Raw genomic sequence first — 15,003 nt, 5'->3', positions numbered from 1 at the left:
TCATATCTTTTTTAATTCCATCTTTTTTAAACATTCCCTCCATTTTCTCCTTCTCCTTTTATTAAGCTTTCCTATAAATATTAAATAATTTCGATAAAATCATAATTTGACTTTGTATAATAATATAATCAGGGTTGGGGGGTAAGTAACGCGTTACTTGTAACGCCGTTACTTTGTTGATCGTTACCTTGTTATAATAACGATTTGGTAATAACATTGTGAATTTTTTATGATGGTAATGCTAACATCAGAGTTAGAAAAGTCAATCGTTACTTGTAATGGATTGAAAAAGTCATTCGTTACTGACAAAAATAACTCCTAATTTGTAACGCGTTACTTTTTAGTAATGATCGAATAACGTAACATTACGCGTTACTCGTTATACTTATAACTTTTTCAGTGTAACGTGTAATAGTGACAAGTTATTGTTCAAAGTGACTTTTCTAACCTTAGTACCTTAGCGTTTAGTTAGTTAGCGTTACCGTCGTAAAAAATTCGCAACATCGTCATCAAATTGTTTACTATAAAAAGTAACCGAAAAGTAACGTTTTCCAATCCTGAATATAATCTTATAATTGCAACAGTATTATTTAGCAGTGATAAATGATCGAATCTAAATATATCTAGCGTGGGTAATACACCTGTCAAATATATTAATTTACATTGTAAAAATGTTTAAGTATCGCACGATCTTTAACAGCATTCCTTACCGGAGTCGTATATCTTACCCTCAAAGGTGAAATCGCCGATAATCGAGATCCAAAGAGCGTTATAGTTGGCTTTAATGCTGGGTATTCAGAGCGAGGTACAGTGTGCTCCGACTTGGGCTGGTTCCAAGATCCCTGCCGCCTCTCCGTATATACGTATATCACCCGCACACGTGCATACGAATTCACACACGTGCTGGACATTCGGGACGGTAACCACCAGTGTGCCCCAGGCCCCACCTTGACGTGTTCATGCACCGGTCCTGTCGTAAACTCCTGGAGTGCTCCCGCCGCCTCCTTGGCTCTATCGTCCTTCCTATCTGCCACCCCTATTTGTTACCCCCTTAAAACCTCGAAGTAGAAGATTGGTTGAACCACCCGCTAACCTTTCGACGTTTCGCTCTTACTCTCGCGTTTCTTATTTCATTTTCCTACTTGTTCTTTTTTCTTCTTCGACTTCTTTCTTAGTAGTGCTCGATTCTCCTTCGCTTCGTCGTCGCGTATCTCCGTGTGCTTCATTGAACTCGATGTACCAAGAGATATAACCTTTACAATTGGCGACCGCTTATCCTTCGGGAATAATTGAGCGGTTCTGCATCTCAGTGAAGAAGCTTCTGTCTCGAATGACGATTACGTCGTTTCAAGCACAAATTATATGAACATGAAGTCATAATGAACAGTTAACATTTTGACTGCCAGCTAATTTCGACATTGAGCTTAGTAAATCTAGTGTTTTTAGTAAATCTATTGTTTTAATATTCACTTAATTATTTTGTGTTAGTATTATACTTTATGTTTATTTTATATTTAATATAATTTATATTGTTTCTTTAATATATCTCAAATACTTAATAATTTTTAATCAGATAAATATAATCGTCATCTACAAATGCGTAACAGGACCCTTATAAATTTTATGCGTGATTCAGATATAAGTGATACAGCAATCAAAATGTTAAAGGATTCGATATAAATATTTAAAATTTTTTTAAATATACGATGACAAAAATAAAATATCTTAATTTTCTTGTCATTAAATTATACATATATATATATATATATATAAAAGTATGCCATTATTAAATTCAAAATGAAATTATGAAATTATTGAACGATCAGTGAAAAAGCACCTACCTTATATTTTTTTAAACGTGTATTTAAACGTAAGACGGAAGAAGATAGAAATAGATTCGCGTTGTACTTACCGAGGACTCAAGGAATGTACGCAATATTCATTATTTTTTGCCATAGTTTTACAATTGGGTGGGTGGTCTGATCGTCTGATGTGTTCGTGTACGTGTCCATTTGCGACGCATATTTGCCTGGCTTTAAGATACTTCCATCGGTCCAATTTTTCGCAAGAATGTGACACGTAGCAATCTTGGTAACCTCGGGGCTATGCCGCACAATTTATTGGCCACCGAGTGCAGCTTCGACAATTTATCTTCTCCCTCCGCTCCTCTTTTCTTCTCTCGCGATCACGCGCTATCTCTTTCTCTCTTTTGTTCCTTTCTCTTTTTATCTCTCTTTTCCTTTGGCTTTTTCTCTCTTTTGTCCTTTGCATTCTTTTTTTGTACCGTTTCTTCTCTTTCCGTCTCTCACTCTCTTTTTCTATCTCGACCATCGCTTACGATCGAGTTGAATCAACGTTAGAACGCTACCTCTGCTGTACCTGAACTTCGATATCTCAAACTTTCTGCCTCGATATTTTGCAATATCGACAGTTATCGGGCTACAAACTCACGGTCTTCTGAATAATTTAAAACGTAATATTTTGTAGAATTCGTTTTACCTAATTTGCTGTTTTAGTAATGAAGTGATGCGATCAATCGTATCGTTCGATTTTAACAGTACATTACGTCCGACAAACAATCGTCTAGCCTTATTAATATGTTACGTGACAACCGTATTAATACCGTTAGAAATTTATTCTTATAGAATGTGAAATAGCCCTTTCTGCTAGGAAAATGTATTTCTGCGAAGCAATAAACAATCTCTTTTACAATTACATTATAATTAGACAATAAAATAATTTCAAACAATAACATTTTAATACATTTAACAAATATATTCTAATATAGTCAAGTGTCATAAAAATAACGAATGTTCTATATAAAAAAAAAGAATTTTTGTCTTTTAGAAGTGATTTGCAAAAATCCTCTTTAAATACAGAGAAGAATCGTGAATGATTTTCAATTATATTTATCGTTGATTATATGATTGAGAATTGTTCTTAAGGCGATATTCATAGTCCGTTCTTATTTCAAGACTGTCTTAAGTAATGTTTTAAGACGCTAATACGGTCCTCTGATTGGTTCGTGACTTCTTAAGACTGTACTTAAGACGATCTTGAATATAAGATCTGACTGTGAATACCGGCCTTAAAATTTAAAAATTCTTAAAACTCAATTTTAAATTGTTCTTGACCGGGAAATAGATAACGAACGAGCGGGCAGAGTCGGAAGATTTTAAGCTGCGCTGAAAGGCACGTTGCGTAGCAAAAAGGAAAGAAAATCGAGATCTGCAGGTGTAACGCCTGCAGCGACCGGGCGATAAAATGCACGCAGGCCCTCGATGCAGGGAGGACCGAAGAAACCGTTCGCGATCCCTCGGGCTCGATAAAAAATGCAGTGATCACATTTCGGCAGAGACTTCGGAATCTTCAAACTATCTCACCTTCTTTGATTCTCACCTCTTCGTACCTCCAGTCGCCTTCCTTTCTCGATCGGCGATATTGCTCGTCATCCCTCGCAGCACTTGGTGTACGTATCGCTTTTAATATTTTTTCGCGGTGCATTGATGTAATCATTCTCCCCGAAAAATTACCTTCACTTGAGTGGATCAGCCTTGCGATTCGAGTCAACGAACTTGCCGGCAATATATATAATTTCGCGCGATTTCAAACAACTGCAGATGCTCGGTTATTTGAAAAATAATTTATTTTTGTTCGAGATTTTGATTAGCGTAACATAGTCAATGTTTTTTTCTTCGTAGTTGCTGATAATCGTGAGACCTAATCGGCTTAATTTCGTCGAATTAGTTATTTCCAAGAAACATACTAAAAAAGCCTACTGATTGTAACGACTTGGAATAAAAGTTGCATATTTATTCGCTGCCGTGCTCGAATTACGTTTAACAGGTGGTTTGCAAGTAAGTATCATGAGATGCTGCGGCTGTGATTCATACTTGTAATTTCTGATGTACGGCATCAACATTCTTTTTAAATTGGTCTTCGTGATCGATATTGGCGTTAAATTGCTCAATGAAGCGTTGAAATTTTAACGTAAAAGATCAGTCAATTTATAGAAATTAATTGCATTTTTCAAATAATTATATTTTAAATCTTTCTTTAAATAAAAGAATTTCAATCTAAAAAAAGGTATTGAATATTGAACATTCAAAAATTTAGAAATTATAATTAAATTTCATTGTATATACATACGAATGAATAAAGCTTATGCGTTGTACTGATTTTCATGTAATCGCTGATTGCCGTTATATTAGTAAGCACTGTCATAAAGATTAATTATTAGTAATACATTTGACAAAATGAATTTTTCACATTCTCTTCATAGCTCTGCCAATACGAGCGCAATCCAGTCCGAGACTCCAGGCGGCTGGTCAAGCTGCGGCAAGTGTCTAGACGACATGAGGCTTATGCAAAGATTAGCGATCAGCGGACTGCTGTCCGTGATCCTGATCCTTCTTCTAACCGGAACATTTATAACACGACGCGATCTCGCGAATGTCGTCGATCGAGGCGTCGCGCCGGAAGAACGCAACGAACAGTTGAATCCAGCCTGGATACAAGATAATGTGGTTCCAGGGCAGGATGAGCCTGAAATTGAAGATAAAAATAAAGACAAAGATCGACGTGTAGATATCAGACATAAACAATTCGAGCCTTCGGTGGTCGAAATGCCAGCCGTATCTATTCCTGGCATTTACGTTATTAGACCGCCTAATCCACCTTTGGATGATGTGACCAATCAGCGCCGTGAAAAAGTTAAAGAGGTAAGAGCGCATCTGATTTTTGTTTTGCATGCTAGAGTTAAAAAAGAGTAAGAGAACGTGGAAAGGATTAGATTCGAAGAGGTAAGTTTCATATTCATGTTATTATTAGTTTTATATATTAAATATAGATATATTTATCTTTTATTATCATGATTATTTGTTCGTGTAGATATACACGTATATTTTTTCATGTGTTATAACGTTTAACAATGATTCAATCTTTTACGTTTTATTTTGATAAACGTATTTAAAATGAAATATCCGTTTCCTGCATTTGAAAAGCATATTCAGACCTACATTTTTTGAAAACTCATTTTATTCACGGTTTTTACCGCTGCCACATCGTTTGTCACTGCAGCGGCATCACAGAAATGGCGGAAATTAAAGAGATTCGTAAAAGAAAACCGATGAGCTCTTTGTTCGTTCTGCCACATCAATATTCGTGTTTAGTTAATAGGTCACAGATAGAAAAAATAAAGGAGAATCATTCAGGATGTAAAGATGAATAAAACGATATTTTTTTAAATAATACGTAATTTTATGTAAGATCTAATTCGACTCACAATTGATGAAGTATTCGAATAAATTACTTTAAAATTCAGTCATATGCGGAAAGAACTATGGTTTTACTGATGTATCTAAAAATTTAGGTGGATGCAGATCTGAAAATGAGTTTTTTTAAATTATCAAAATAATTATGTAGGCACAAGGTAGTTGCTAGAGTGTCAAATCTTTCCACAGCATTGCTTATCATGCTTGAACTTCCTATATAATTATTTTGATGAGCTAACAAAATTATTTTCAGATGTATCTAGCTAAATTTTCATATTTCAACAAAATAAGTTCGTTAAGTTAAACCAAATCAGCATTGTAATTAAGTGTTAATATTATTTTTGGATAAAATATTTACTTCAAATTTGATTAAAGAATAGACATTAATAAGTTAGAAACAAGACCGACCTTTTGAATAAATCAACTAACAATAAGTAAGAAGAAACACCAACTATGGTCATTATAGTTATGATATTGGAATAATAATTTTACATATAATTTAGTTTAATTATGCATTCATTTCGGATATATATAATTGCACGTCAATTACTTTTGGATGTCAATACAATAAAACTGAAATAATATTTCCGAGGTAATATTTTTTGCAATAATTCTTTAAATCGACGATTAAATTTTATTTATGAGATTATTATTATATCATTTTAGTTTGATTTTGTTGCAAATCCAAAAGTAATTGGCGCGTATTGATATGTCTGTGTGCGTGCATGCGCGCAGTGTGTGTATGCTGAAGTAAATATATTTAAAATAAATTACATATATAGAATTTATTATTTCAACGCCTAACTTTGTGTGACCGTTAGTTAGCGCTTCTTACTCAATTGATTTAAAGAATAGAATTTCGAAAGCCTTCTAAAAGTTATACGACATTGTATTTTTATAAAATTACAATATTTACAAGAAAGAAAAGTAACTTCACAAATTTCATGAAATAGAAGAAATACAAATAGGTGAAAAAGCATATATAGTTTGCTATGCAAGATTTCAATCCTTAGCGAGATTAATCAATCGCGACATACTGAGTTTGTTCCGGAAATGGACAAATGGAACTCAATCAATTAACTCCCGAGTAACCGACAGTTGCTAAAAAAAAAAAGAAAAATCTGAATGACCGATAACTGTCCAGTAAAGTGTCAAACTGGATTGACCGGTGCATGAATGTGTCATGTTCCGTGACGTACCTAGTATGACTAAGTTGATTCAATGCAGCCCTCTCAATTTAGAGTTTAATCGATTCTTGTCCTTCGTAGTAACATATGACGAGCAGGTGCTCGTCGAAGAGAAGATCCGATCATACTTCGATAGGCAGGTTAATTAATTCGATTGTATTCAGCATCGTAAAATTGACATTCTATCTTTTTATCTGAAAATGAACGAGAAAACTGTTATATAATATTTGACATATTAGTATTTTATCGTTTGATATATTTTTAATAGTAATACTTCACCAATATTTCGTCAAGATTTTTTACTATTTTGGAAAATATAAAACTACAGAGGATAAATGTAAAAATTAAATATTTTCTCTTGCTATAACCTATTTTTAATCGGCGACACCATTTTTGCTTGAAAAAAAGATAATGTAACGTAGTTCTATTATTAAAACTAAAATTAATTAATAATACTATAATATTGATTTTAGAACAAAATTAATTACGTAGTACCAACAATATAGCACATTTTATGAAATTAAATAATTTTATTAATAGAAGTTAAATACTGATTGTAAAAAAAATAATACAATCATTTAATCAATAATTTGTCTTGCTATGCAACTGCCGTAAAAATGTTTCTACATAACAAAATAGGTCATATTTTGATAACAATTGATTGCAAGTTAGTCGTGGATTATTGTGTGGAAGCAATCATTCGACACAAAGAGATTTACTGGTGAATTGATATAACTCATCGAACAAATCATAATATTTTAATTAAGCGTTCGCAATTAATCTTATGATATGTGTTTAATTATGTTTTCATATCAAAATTGTTTTTTGTTTCGCAAAACAACGTAAATAAAAAATCAATAACGTTAAAATATTGATAGGAGACAATAATTATATAATTATGTATAATTTATAAGCGAAATGATTTTTATAATTGTGAAATTATTTTACATAACGACATAACATTCATAATATATAAATTTAATTGTTAACTTTAAAGATGTTTATAGCGAGAATATTTTTAATTAACATTTATTTATATTTAATTATATAATACAAAGAACACTTGGAAATATGATAATACGACATATTATTATTCAAAATTCTTGAATTTTCAAATTAAATCGTTATTATAAAAATATTTTCCGTACAAATTTCATTTGAACTTTAAATTTTGATAAACTACATTTCATCTTTTTTCGATGTACTAAAATTATTCGTTGTATAAAACTAAAAGCCTGAAGTAAAACGAGAAAATTAACTGATGTATCAATAAGTGTCGATACATCAATGCTCATTGATTTAATTCAATAGTTTTACGTTTTGAGTTCATTGCTTTGTGTTTCCCTGTCTTTATAGTCAAGAAACGCGATGGCACTAAACTCATTGCGCAACCTCGTTGACGGCGTCACGACCGGTGATTTCAGACGAAACGAGGGAAATCGCTACGTCGCTGTTCTTGAATAATTCTGTACCGAGAAACGTGGGTAGCCATCAGGCTAATTGTTTTTAGTCGAGCTAATGCAGTAGGCGTGACCACCCATTATCATACCATAGAGTCGACGCTGATTAAAACGCTCGCACATTTTTCATGCCCGCACGTTTTAGGCGTATCTCCACTTCATTTAATCGCGCATATCAGATATTAAATTTTCTCCTTCTCAAACTTGAAATAATCACCGTTCTCAACTACGAGATATTTAAAGAAAAACAAATTCAATTGTCTAGAGAATATTGTAAAAAGACAAATATGACAAGCATAGACATCTTTAAACTTTAACTTTTACTTCATTCACATTTATCTATTACTTTTATTTATTACTTTTAGAAATTATAACTTCTATGTTGTATATATCGAAAGATTTTTAATAATTCTTTTATAATAATAATTACAAAATGGATAAATGAATATTAAAAGAATGAATATTGAAAATACCAAGGTTTTAAAAAAATATATAGTATACTTTAAGCTTATAAGAAAAAAAGAAATATTTTCTCCAGATGCGATTTCGATTTGCTACTATTATTATAGTGTCACTACATTTTTTAACTTTATTTTATAAATTGTTCTTTCCTTACTTTTTGTACAAAAAAATTTGAATATTTTTGATCTTATTATGAATGGATAAATTTACAAAAACATATGATGAAAGAGATCATAAGATTTTTTAATTTGTCATATTGTGTGGTTATTTGTTCAATACAAAACTATAGTAGCACTATTGGCCTAATTCTTTCGCTGACTGCAGAGCTCCAGGTGCTTTGTTATGATAGCGTTTGTAGGATATATTCTCTTCCTCGCGAATTAGCACTTAGAGATCTGGAAATTTCGTAGGAGAGGATCCAAGAGCAAACGGCGTAAACGGCAGCTGCGGCAGTCCGACAAAGTCGCATTGTCTATCGAGTCGTACAAGTTGGGCACAATGGTGGCGGCTTCCTTTAATGAAAGATGCTAGTTAAGGGAGGCAGGATAGGATAATGATAGAAGTATGGAGTTCGCGAAGCAGGATGAGGCGAAAGGGAGCAGAAGGCGAGAGAGCGAAGGCGCACAAGCTCTTCTGAAGCTACCTTTCATCCGCGGATCTCGCAGAATGGCGCGAGGGAAGAGAAATGGGAATGCCAGTTCCACATTGGCTCCACTTAGCAAAGATTAATTCGCGTTGGTTTGAGAGCTCCTATACAATACGCAACTCGCCTAACAATAATAAACAAAGCTATAACTACTCTAAATCCCGTAGAGAGGTCACAAGCCAACCGTGGATGTAGGATTTCGGGGTCTCTTCTGTCATCTCATTTCGTTTTGTCTTCGTTTCTCTTTTTCTTTCTCTATCTTTCTCTCTTTTTCTTTATCTCTCACGCGACTTTTGTATCTACTTCCTTCTATGTCAATCCTTCTAGAAGCGGACATATATATGTGTATCTCGGGTCGTTTGTACCTAAACTCGTTGCATTGAGCTGAGTTGTATATGTGCCAAGAGACGCTCGAGATGAGTAGAATTTCCTACAACGTCCTTTACGTAGTGGTTCTCATGGTGTCGTTTGCTCTCACACTTCCAACTCGAGGTATATGGTAGCACGTTGCATGAATATGCATTTATTTTTCTTTCTGCTATGCGCTTGGTTTCAATTATACAGTAGCCTCTTTGCGCATCAAGAGATGTATATACTTATTCGTCAAATTTTAAATATATCTGATAAACATATAATAAAGTAACAAGAAATTTAGAATGTCAAGAACGTTTCCGACACTGATGAATTAAATAGATTTATTAGTTTTTAAAAAACCCATACGATCCACAAAGAATGAGTGCCTTATAAATTTACAGCTTCCGTTTTCACCAACATTTAACCGCAGACACCCAGAGAAAGGTTTCTTTGAATCAAAGGGTGGAGATACGTCCTAAATTTTATTAATTACATTTAAATGAGATCCGACAACGATTGAACGTCATAATTGAGTGTTCTGTGATTAATACTGACTCAGATTGACTGGTATAAAAAATAAAAAGGTTGATGCACTTGTATTCAGTTTTTGGAACTGCGCTATGCATAATATTAGTGTATGCATAGTAAATTTTGTATGGATCAATAAATGGAAAATCATCAGATATTAAACTTTTTTCATTTGAAAAATCTGTTTTTATATAATTAAATGCCGTTGATAAATGATTGAAAATCTATCAGAGAGAGAAAGATTTCAGAACAGAATTTTTCTTTTTTATTTAATCTTTTTTTATATATTTAATTTTCCTTATATTTTTTTATTGATTAATTAATTTATTTATCTTTTATCTCTGTTATATATTAAGTTCTTTCTTGCCTTGATTGACTTTTCCTCAAAAGTACAACGCGTAAAATGCGTTCGCTTCTTTATGCGCAACTGGCGTGGTTAGATTTTTATGACGTGCGCGAAGCATTTTTTAAAAGGCTTCATGACGTTCCATCGTACCATCATACAGGCTCACCATATCACAGATAAAAAAGGATATCGTATACGGGGGCACGCTATTTTTAATGGTGTTAGTTCTAGAAAGCACGCGCGTTTGATGTACATACATATATGCGCGTGAACGGATGTGTGAGTATGTTGACGGAGGCAGAGAGTTTGGGGTACTTTCACAAAATCACGGTGGGACGCCGACGCGCGGCTGGACGACTGGGACGGTCGTGGAGGGCAATAAATAACGTAAATTGAAAACCGCGGGAAATAAAGAGAGGAAATAAAAGCGCCACGGTTAAGTACACTTATACGTGCCCGGTATCGGCAATACACCCGCGCACACGCAGACCCAGCACCGATGCGCATTTGTGTGCATCGCCCCTAGAGTATCCAAAGCTTTTGCTTTGTTTGTGTACCATGCATACTCAATCGTCTGACGGAGCATCGCTCCACAATCCCTCACCTCCTGTTCCTCCTCTATCCTCCTCCCTCCACCTTCTCTCTTTTCCCTTTTCGCCGAAGCTGCGCTGTTGCTTTTCCTCCCTTCCAGCGTGCATTTTGTTTATTAATGGAAATGCGTGGAGCACAGGCAATTTGAAAGGATATTTTCTCTCTCTCAAAACGCGAGAGAGCTCCCGCGGGTGCTCTGCAGAATTCATATCGTCTGCGATGCCCCAACCTGCCGCGTGTTTGTCTACGCGTGAGTAATGCGTGTAAAATAATGAATTTATCCATAAGCTTGAATTAATTAGAGGCTGATTTAAACCACATACGAGTTTCATAATAAATTCTCGCATATTTTATCAAAACGCCACGTCCGAAGAAACAAGAATTACGAACTAAAAAAAAAGATGTCAAATTCCGTGATAACCGCTTTTATTTATTTTATCTTCAATTATCGAATACGTTTGACGCCTTAAACGGTAGTTTTAGTCCCAGACATAAATATACCTAAGTAAAAATAAATCTTGCATAATTTTATTGCTAATTAAAATAGACATCTCGCGCGACCGGTGCACTGCTTTTTCCGTGTCAGTGCTTACTACTTAAACACATTAAATGGTTTTAATGGATTACTCTTGGATTACGAAAGCGAAAAAAGAAACGTGGTCTTCCGGACGAGTCAGGAAGAGAACCCGGTTACCACGGAAGTGACGTAACAAAGAGAGAATAATTGAACGAGGCCACACGTCCGACACGAGGTTTTGCCTTCTCCTTGTCCGCCTTGCGGATCTTCTCCTCTCCCGTGTCGCTCCTCACCATTCCCTTTCGATCCGTCGACCGACACCGAGGCTAATGGTTTAATCCTAACATGGATGTTAACCAGATTACCGGCTACAGGTCCGACATGTGCTGTGCATTCGCCGCGGTTTCTACGGAACAAATTATCCATGATTACATGGATAATAGCGGAAGGCGTTGAACGACGCGACGCGTGATGCCGCCGTCAACCCGTACTGTACGATCGTCCTCTACAATTTTCTGCATCGCCAACCTGCTTTCTAAGCTGACGTAATAATGCGATATCACTGCTTTTCAAGCTCCACGGAATTTTGCATCTTTACTGCGACAGCCCACTTCTCAACGTTTTCACCCTCACACAGTTATCACGAGCTTATATCATCCTTTCAATATAGACTGGGAATTTCGACGTTGTACCAATCAATTTCACATATTATATTACTAAAATAATATCGCAAGTGTATTATTATTTCCATTTAATGTGATTATGTATTGCGAAAAGTCGCAGGAAGTACATTACCGTTTATGAATTCGGGAACAACATTTACGATTTTCTCACAATTCCAAAAATTAAATTTAAAAAGGTGTTTCAAAAATTTTGGAAAAAAACATGCAAATCGAGAATATTATTAAAAAATGCAAATCGTGAATATTATAATAAAAATTGCTTTTCTTCTTTCTTTTTTCAGTAAACTTTATTAAAGCTTAGAAAGCTTACTTTAAAATACTTTTTTATTAATTTTTGTTTGATGATGTTTCAACATGCTACAGCGCTACAGAGTAAAACAAAAATATCGAAAAAATATGAATTTTCAATTTTATTATATATAATTTAGATATAAAATATCGTAGAAATTAAACGACAATTTATAGCTCTATCTGTTTTTTAAAATATATTTTTGAAAACTCCTTTACGATTTTTTTCACCGAGATATTTAACTTTTCGCGATACAAGAAAATTGCAAGCGTCGCCGAATTTATAATCTGTAGTGTAAATCCGATTTACATTTAAAAGTGAATGTAGGTAATTGTAAAATAACACGCGTTTCTTTTTAACTCTCATCTCGCGGTTCTTCGTCCTTTCTAATTTCCCCTTTTTTTGTTACAACCGCAACCAGAAAGAGAAAAAGAGAGGGGGGAGAGAAAGAAAGAGACAGACAGACAGAGAGGAGACCCTTCTGGTAATGCCACTGATCAGGTCTTTTCGATATTATATTGCCCCTAAATTATGCCGTCATAAAAACGTGATGAAGCGACCATAACCACGGGTGCTCGACAAATAACTCGAAAAATCAAGAGAAACGGAAATAACGGTCAATGAACGGATATATTTGTTATTCACGGAAAGTTCACATCGCACATCCTAGAAGCTCGATACCTCGATATTTTAGCTGCACATACTATTAGTCATAGAAAGGACATTTTAGAATTCTAAGACATTGATTTTTATTCGAGATATCTACATTTTTAGTATAGCAATTAATTATACAATTTTATTTTGAATTTTTACATTTTCATAAGTAATTTTCTATTCTTGATGAGGGTACTGTATCTCACAATATGATTTTTAAAGACAGTAATTTTTACGTGAGGGACCTTTTGTGTATCTGATAAGATATAAAAGGTGTGCTCCATTAAGAGCCCCTTAAATCGGGCGAACCTGTTAATGTCAAACGCTATTGTCGTTAATTAAATGACTTGGCCAAAAAATAGAAGAACAATACTTATATTACATGTAAATTAAAATTAAAAAGAAAAGACTTCTGCATACCCCTATTTTTATTAATTATTTTTATTCATAAATTCGATATTTTTAAAGAAAGTACGATTTAGGCGAGAAATTGTATCTTTTGCAGTTTACAAAAACTTATATCAAATTAATTTGTTATTGGTAAAAAGTTAAACATGTAATAAAGGCCTAAACATCAAACTACAATTTCCAGAATGTTCATTTGCGTACAAATCAATACCAAATAGAAAAAATAATAAAAAATATCTTAAATGATACGCATTCGGCAATTCTCGCCTAAGCAATTGTGTGTATAATTGCTACTATTTTATGTAATCGTAAAACAGTAGACATTTTTATTTTTTAAATGAAAAGTTTGTATTAATTTCTTTCATTTTTCTGACGCAGATGATGAAGCATGGCTGGGATAATTACGTACGGTATGCATGGGGAAAAAACGAATTAAGACCAATCTCAAAGAGAGGTCACAGTGCCAGTATCTTCGGAGCTTCGAATATGGGCGCGACTATCGTCGATGGACTTGACACTCTTTATATCATGGGTCTCCACGATGAATTTAAGCAAGGACGCGACTGGATTGCCGAGAATCTGGACTTCGACATCGTGAGTACCACTTTCAATTATATGTTTTTATATTTGCATATTTCTCAATAATGTGTTTCAGCGATATACTTACGCTGAAATCATCACCGAATCTTAGCAAATTATATTATATATTTTTTAAAAGTAACATACAAAAATAGTCAAATCTTTAGCAATCAAATTAGAAATAGTCAATTTTTTTACACAATTTAAATAAATCTCATAAACCAGCATTTCTATGAGTAAAAACAAATGATTAAAACGAAAAATGTAAAAGACTGATTGACGTGTTCTTTAATTAAAAGTCAAAAGAATAATATTCTGCTTTATTTTAATATATCGATAGATTAAATATTGAAATAAATATATTTTTATAAGACTCATAATATGGCGAACTTAGTATATTAAATAATTTATAACACATATTTTTAATAAATTATCTGTCAAGTGCTCATTTTAACCGTCTCGTGGAATTTAGCTGACATTTATCACGAAAAAATTTAACTATGCTAAACATATACCTTTTTCATGCTAAATTTATTCTTCTTATTAGAAATAGTTTTCTGTTATAAAGTTAAATTAATTTAATTCTTTTTTCAAAAGTAATGCAAAAATTCAAATAATAGACATGATATTATATCATTCTCATTATAATATTTTACACGATGTAAAAAATAATTCTAATATAAGAGTAAAACAAAAATTTCGAGTTGTTTTAAATTTGCAAGCACAAATGTTTTTTCTGCGTCTACTTCTTTGAAGAATTTCTGCAGTTTTTCCTTTCATGACTGCAAAAGTACAGTGATGTCTATCTAAGTGAAGGTATCACGATGAAAGTTCGACATTCGCCGACACGCGTCGAAACCAATTTCGTCCTGAGTCAACTTACCTAACGCAGCCATGTCATCGTCTCCTTTTTCGCGAACCCCAACGGAAGCGAACTTTTGATATAGGCTCGCGTCTGCATACACTGTTCCTCCTCCGTACCATCTTTCCTTTACTTTTGCGTTATACAACATTCCGGAAATGTGT

The 15,003-nt window shown here is 33.8% G+C and overlaps 1 protein-coding gene across 2 annotated transcripts in view; it reads left to right on the top strand.

Moving 5' to 3' along the window:
• LOC108729568 (mannosyl-oligosaccharide 1,2-alpha-mannosidase IB) overlaps positions 1–14,800 on the top strand; it is a 49,337-nt gene extending 34,537 nt beyond the window's left edge. The window contains exons 2-5 of one of the 2 annotated variants that reach the window (XM_018458741.1): positions 3,702–3,857; positions 4,283–4,721; positions 13,777–13,992; positions 14,745–14,800. In XM_018458741.1, the coding sequence (XP_018314243.1) occupies positions 4,356–4,721; positions 13,777–13,992; positions 14,745–14,759 (597 nt within the window). In that variant the 5' untranslated portion in view covers positions 3,702–3,857; positions 4,283–4,355 and the 3' untranslated portion in view covers positions 14,760–14,800. Of the gene's footprint in view, positions 1–3,701; positions 3,858–4,256; positions 4,722–13,776; positions 13,993–14,744 lie in introns of those variants that run through there. The other variant, XM_018458740.1, reaches the window with a different exon arrangement.
• The last annotated feature ends 203 nt before the right edge of the window (positions 14,801–15,003 follow it).

The sequence above is a fragment of the Mycetomoellerius zeteki genome, unplaced genomic scaffold (genome assembly GCF_001594055.1).
Source record: "Mycetomoellerius zeteki isolate Tzet28-1 unplaced genomic scaffold, Tzet1.0 scaffold766, whole genome shotgun sequence".
Taxonomy (NCBI): Eukaryota; Metazoa; Arthropoda; class Insecta; order Hymenoptera; family Formicidae; genus Mycetomoellerius; species Mycetomoellerius zeteki.
The sequence above is the reverse complement of the archived record's forward strand: the minus strand, read 5'-3'. Positions and strand labels throughout refer to the sequence as shown.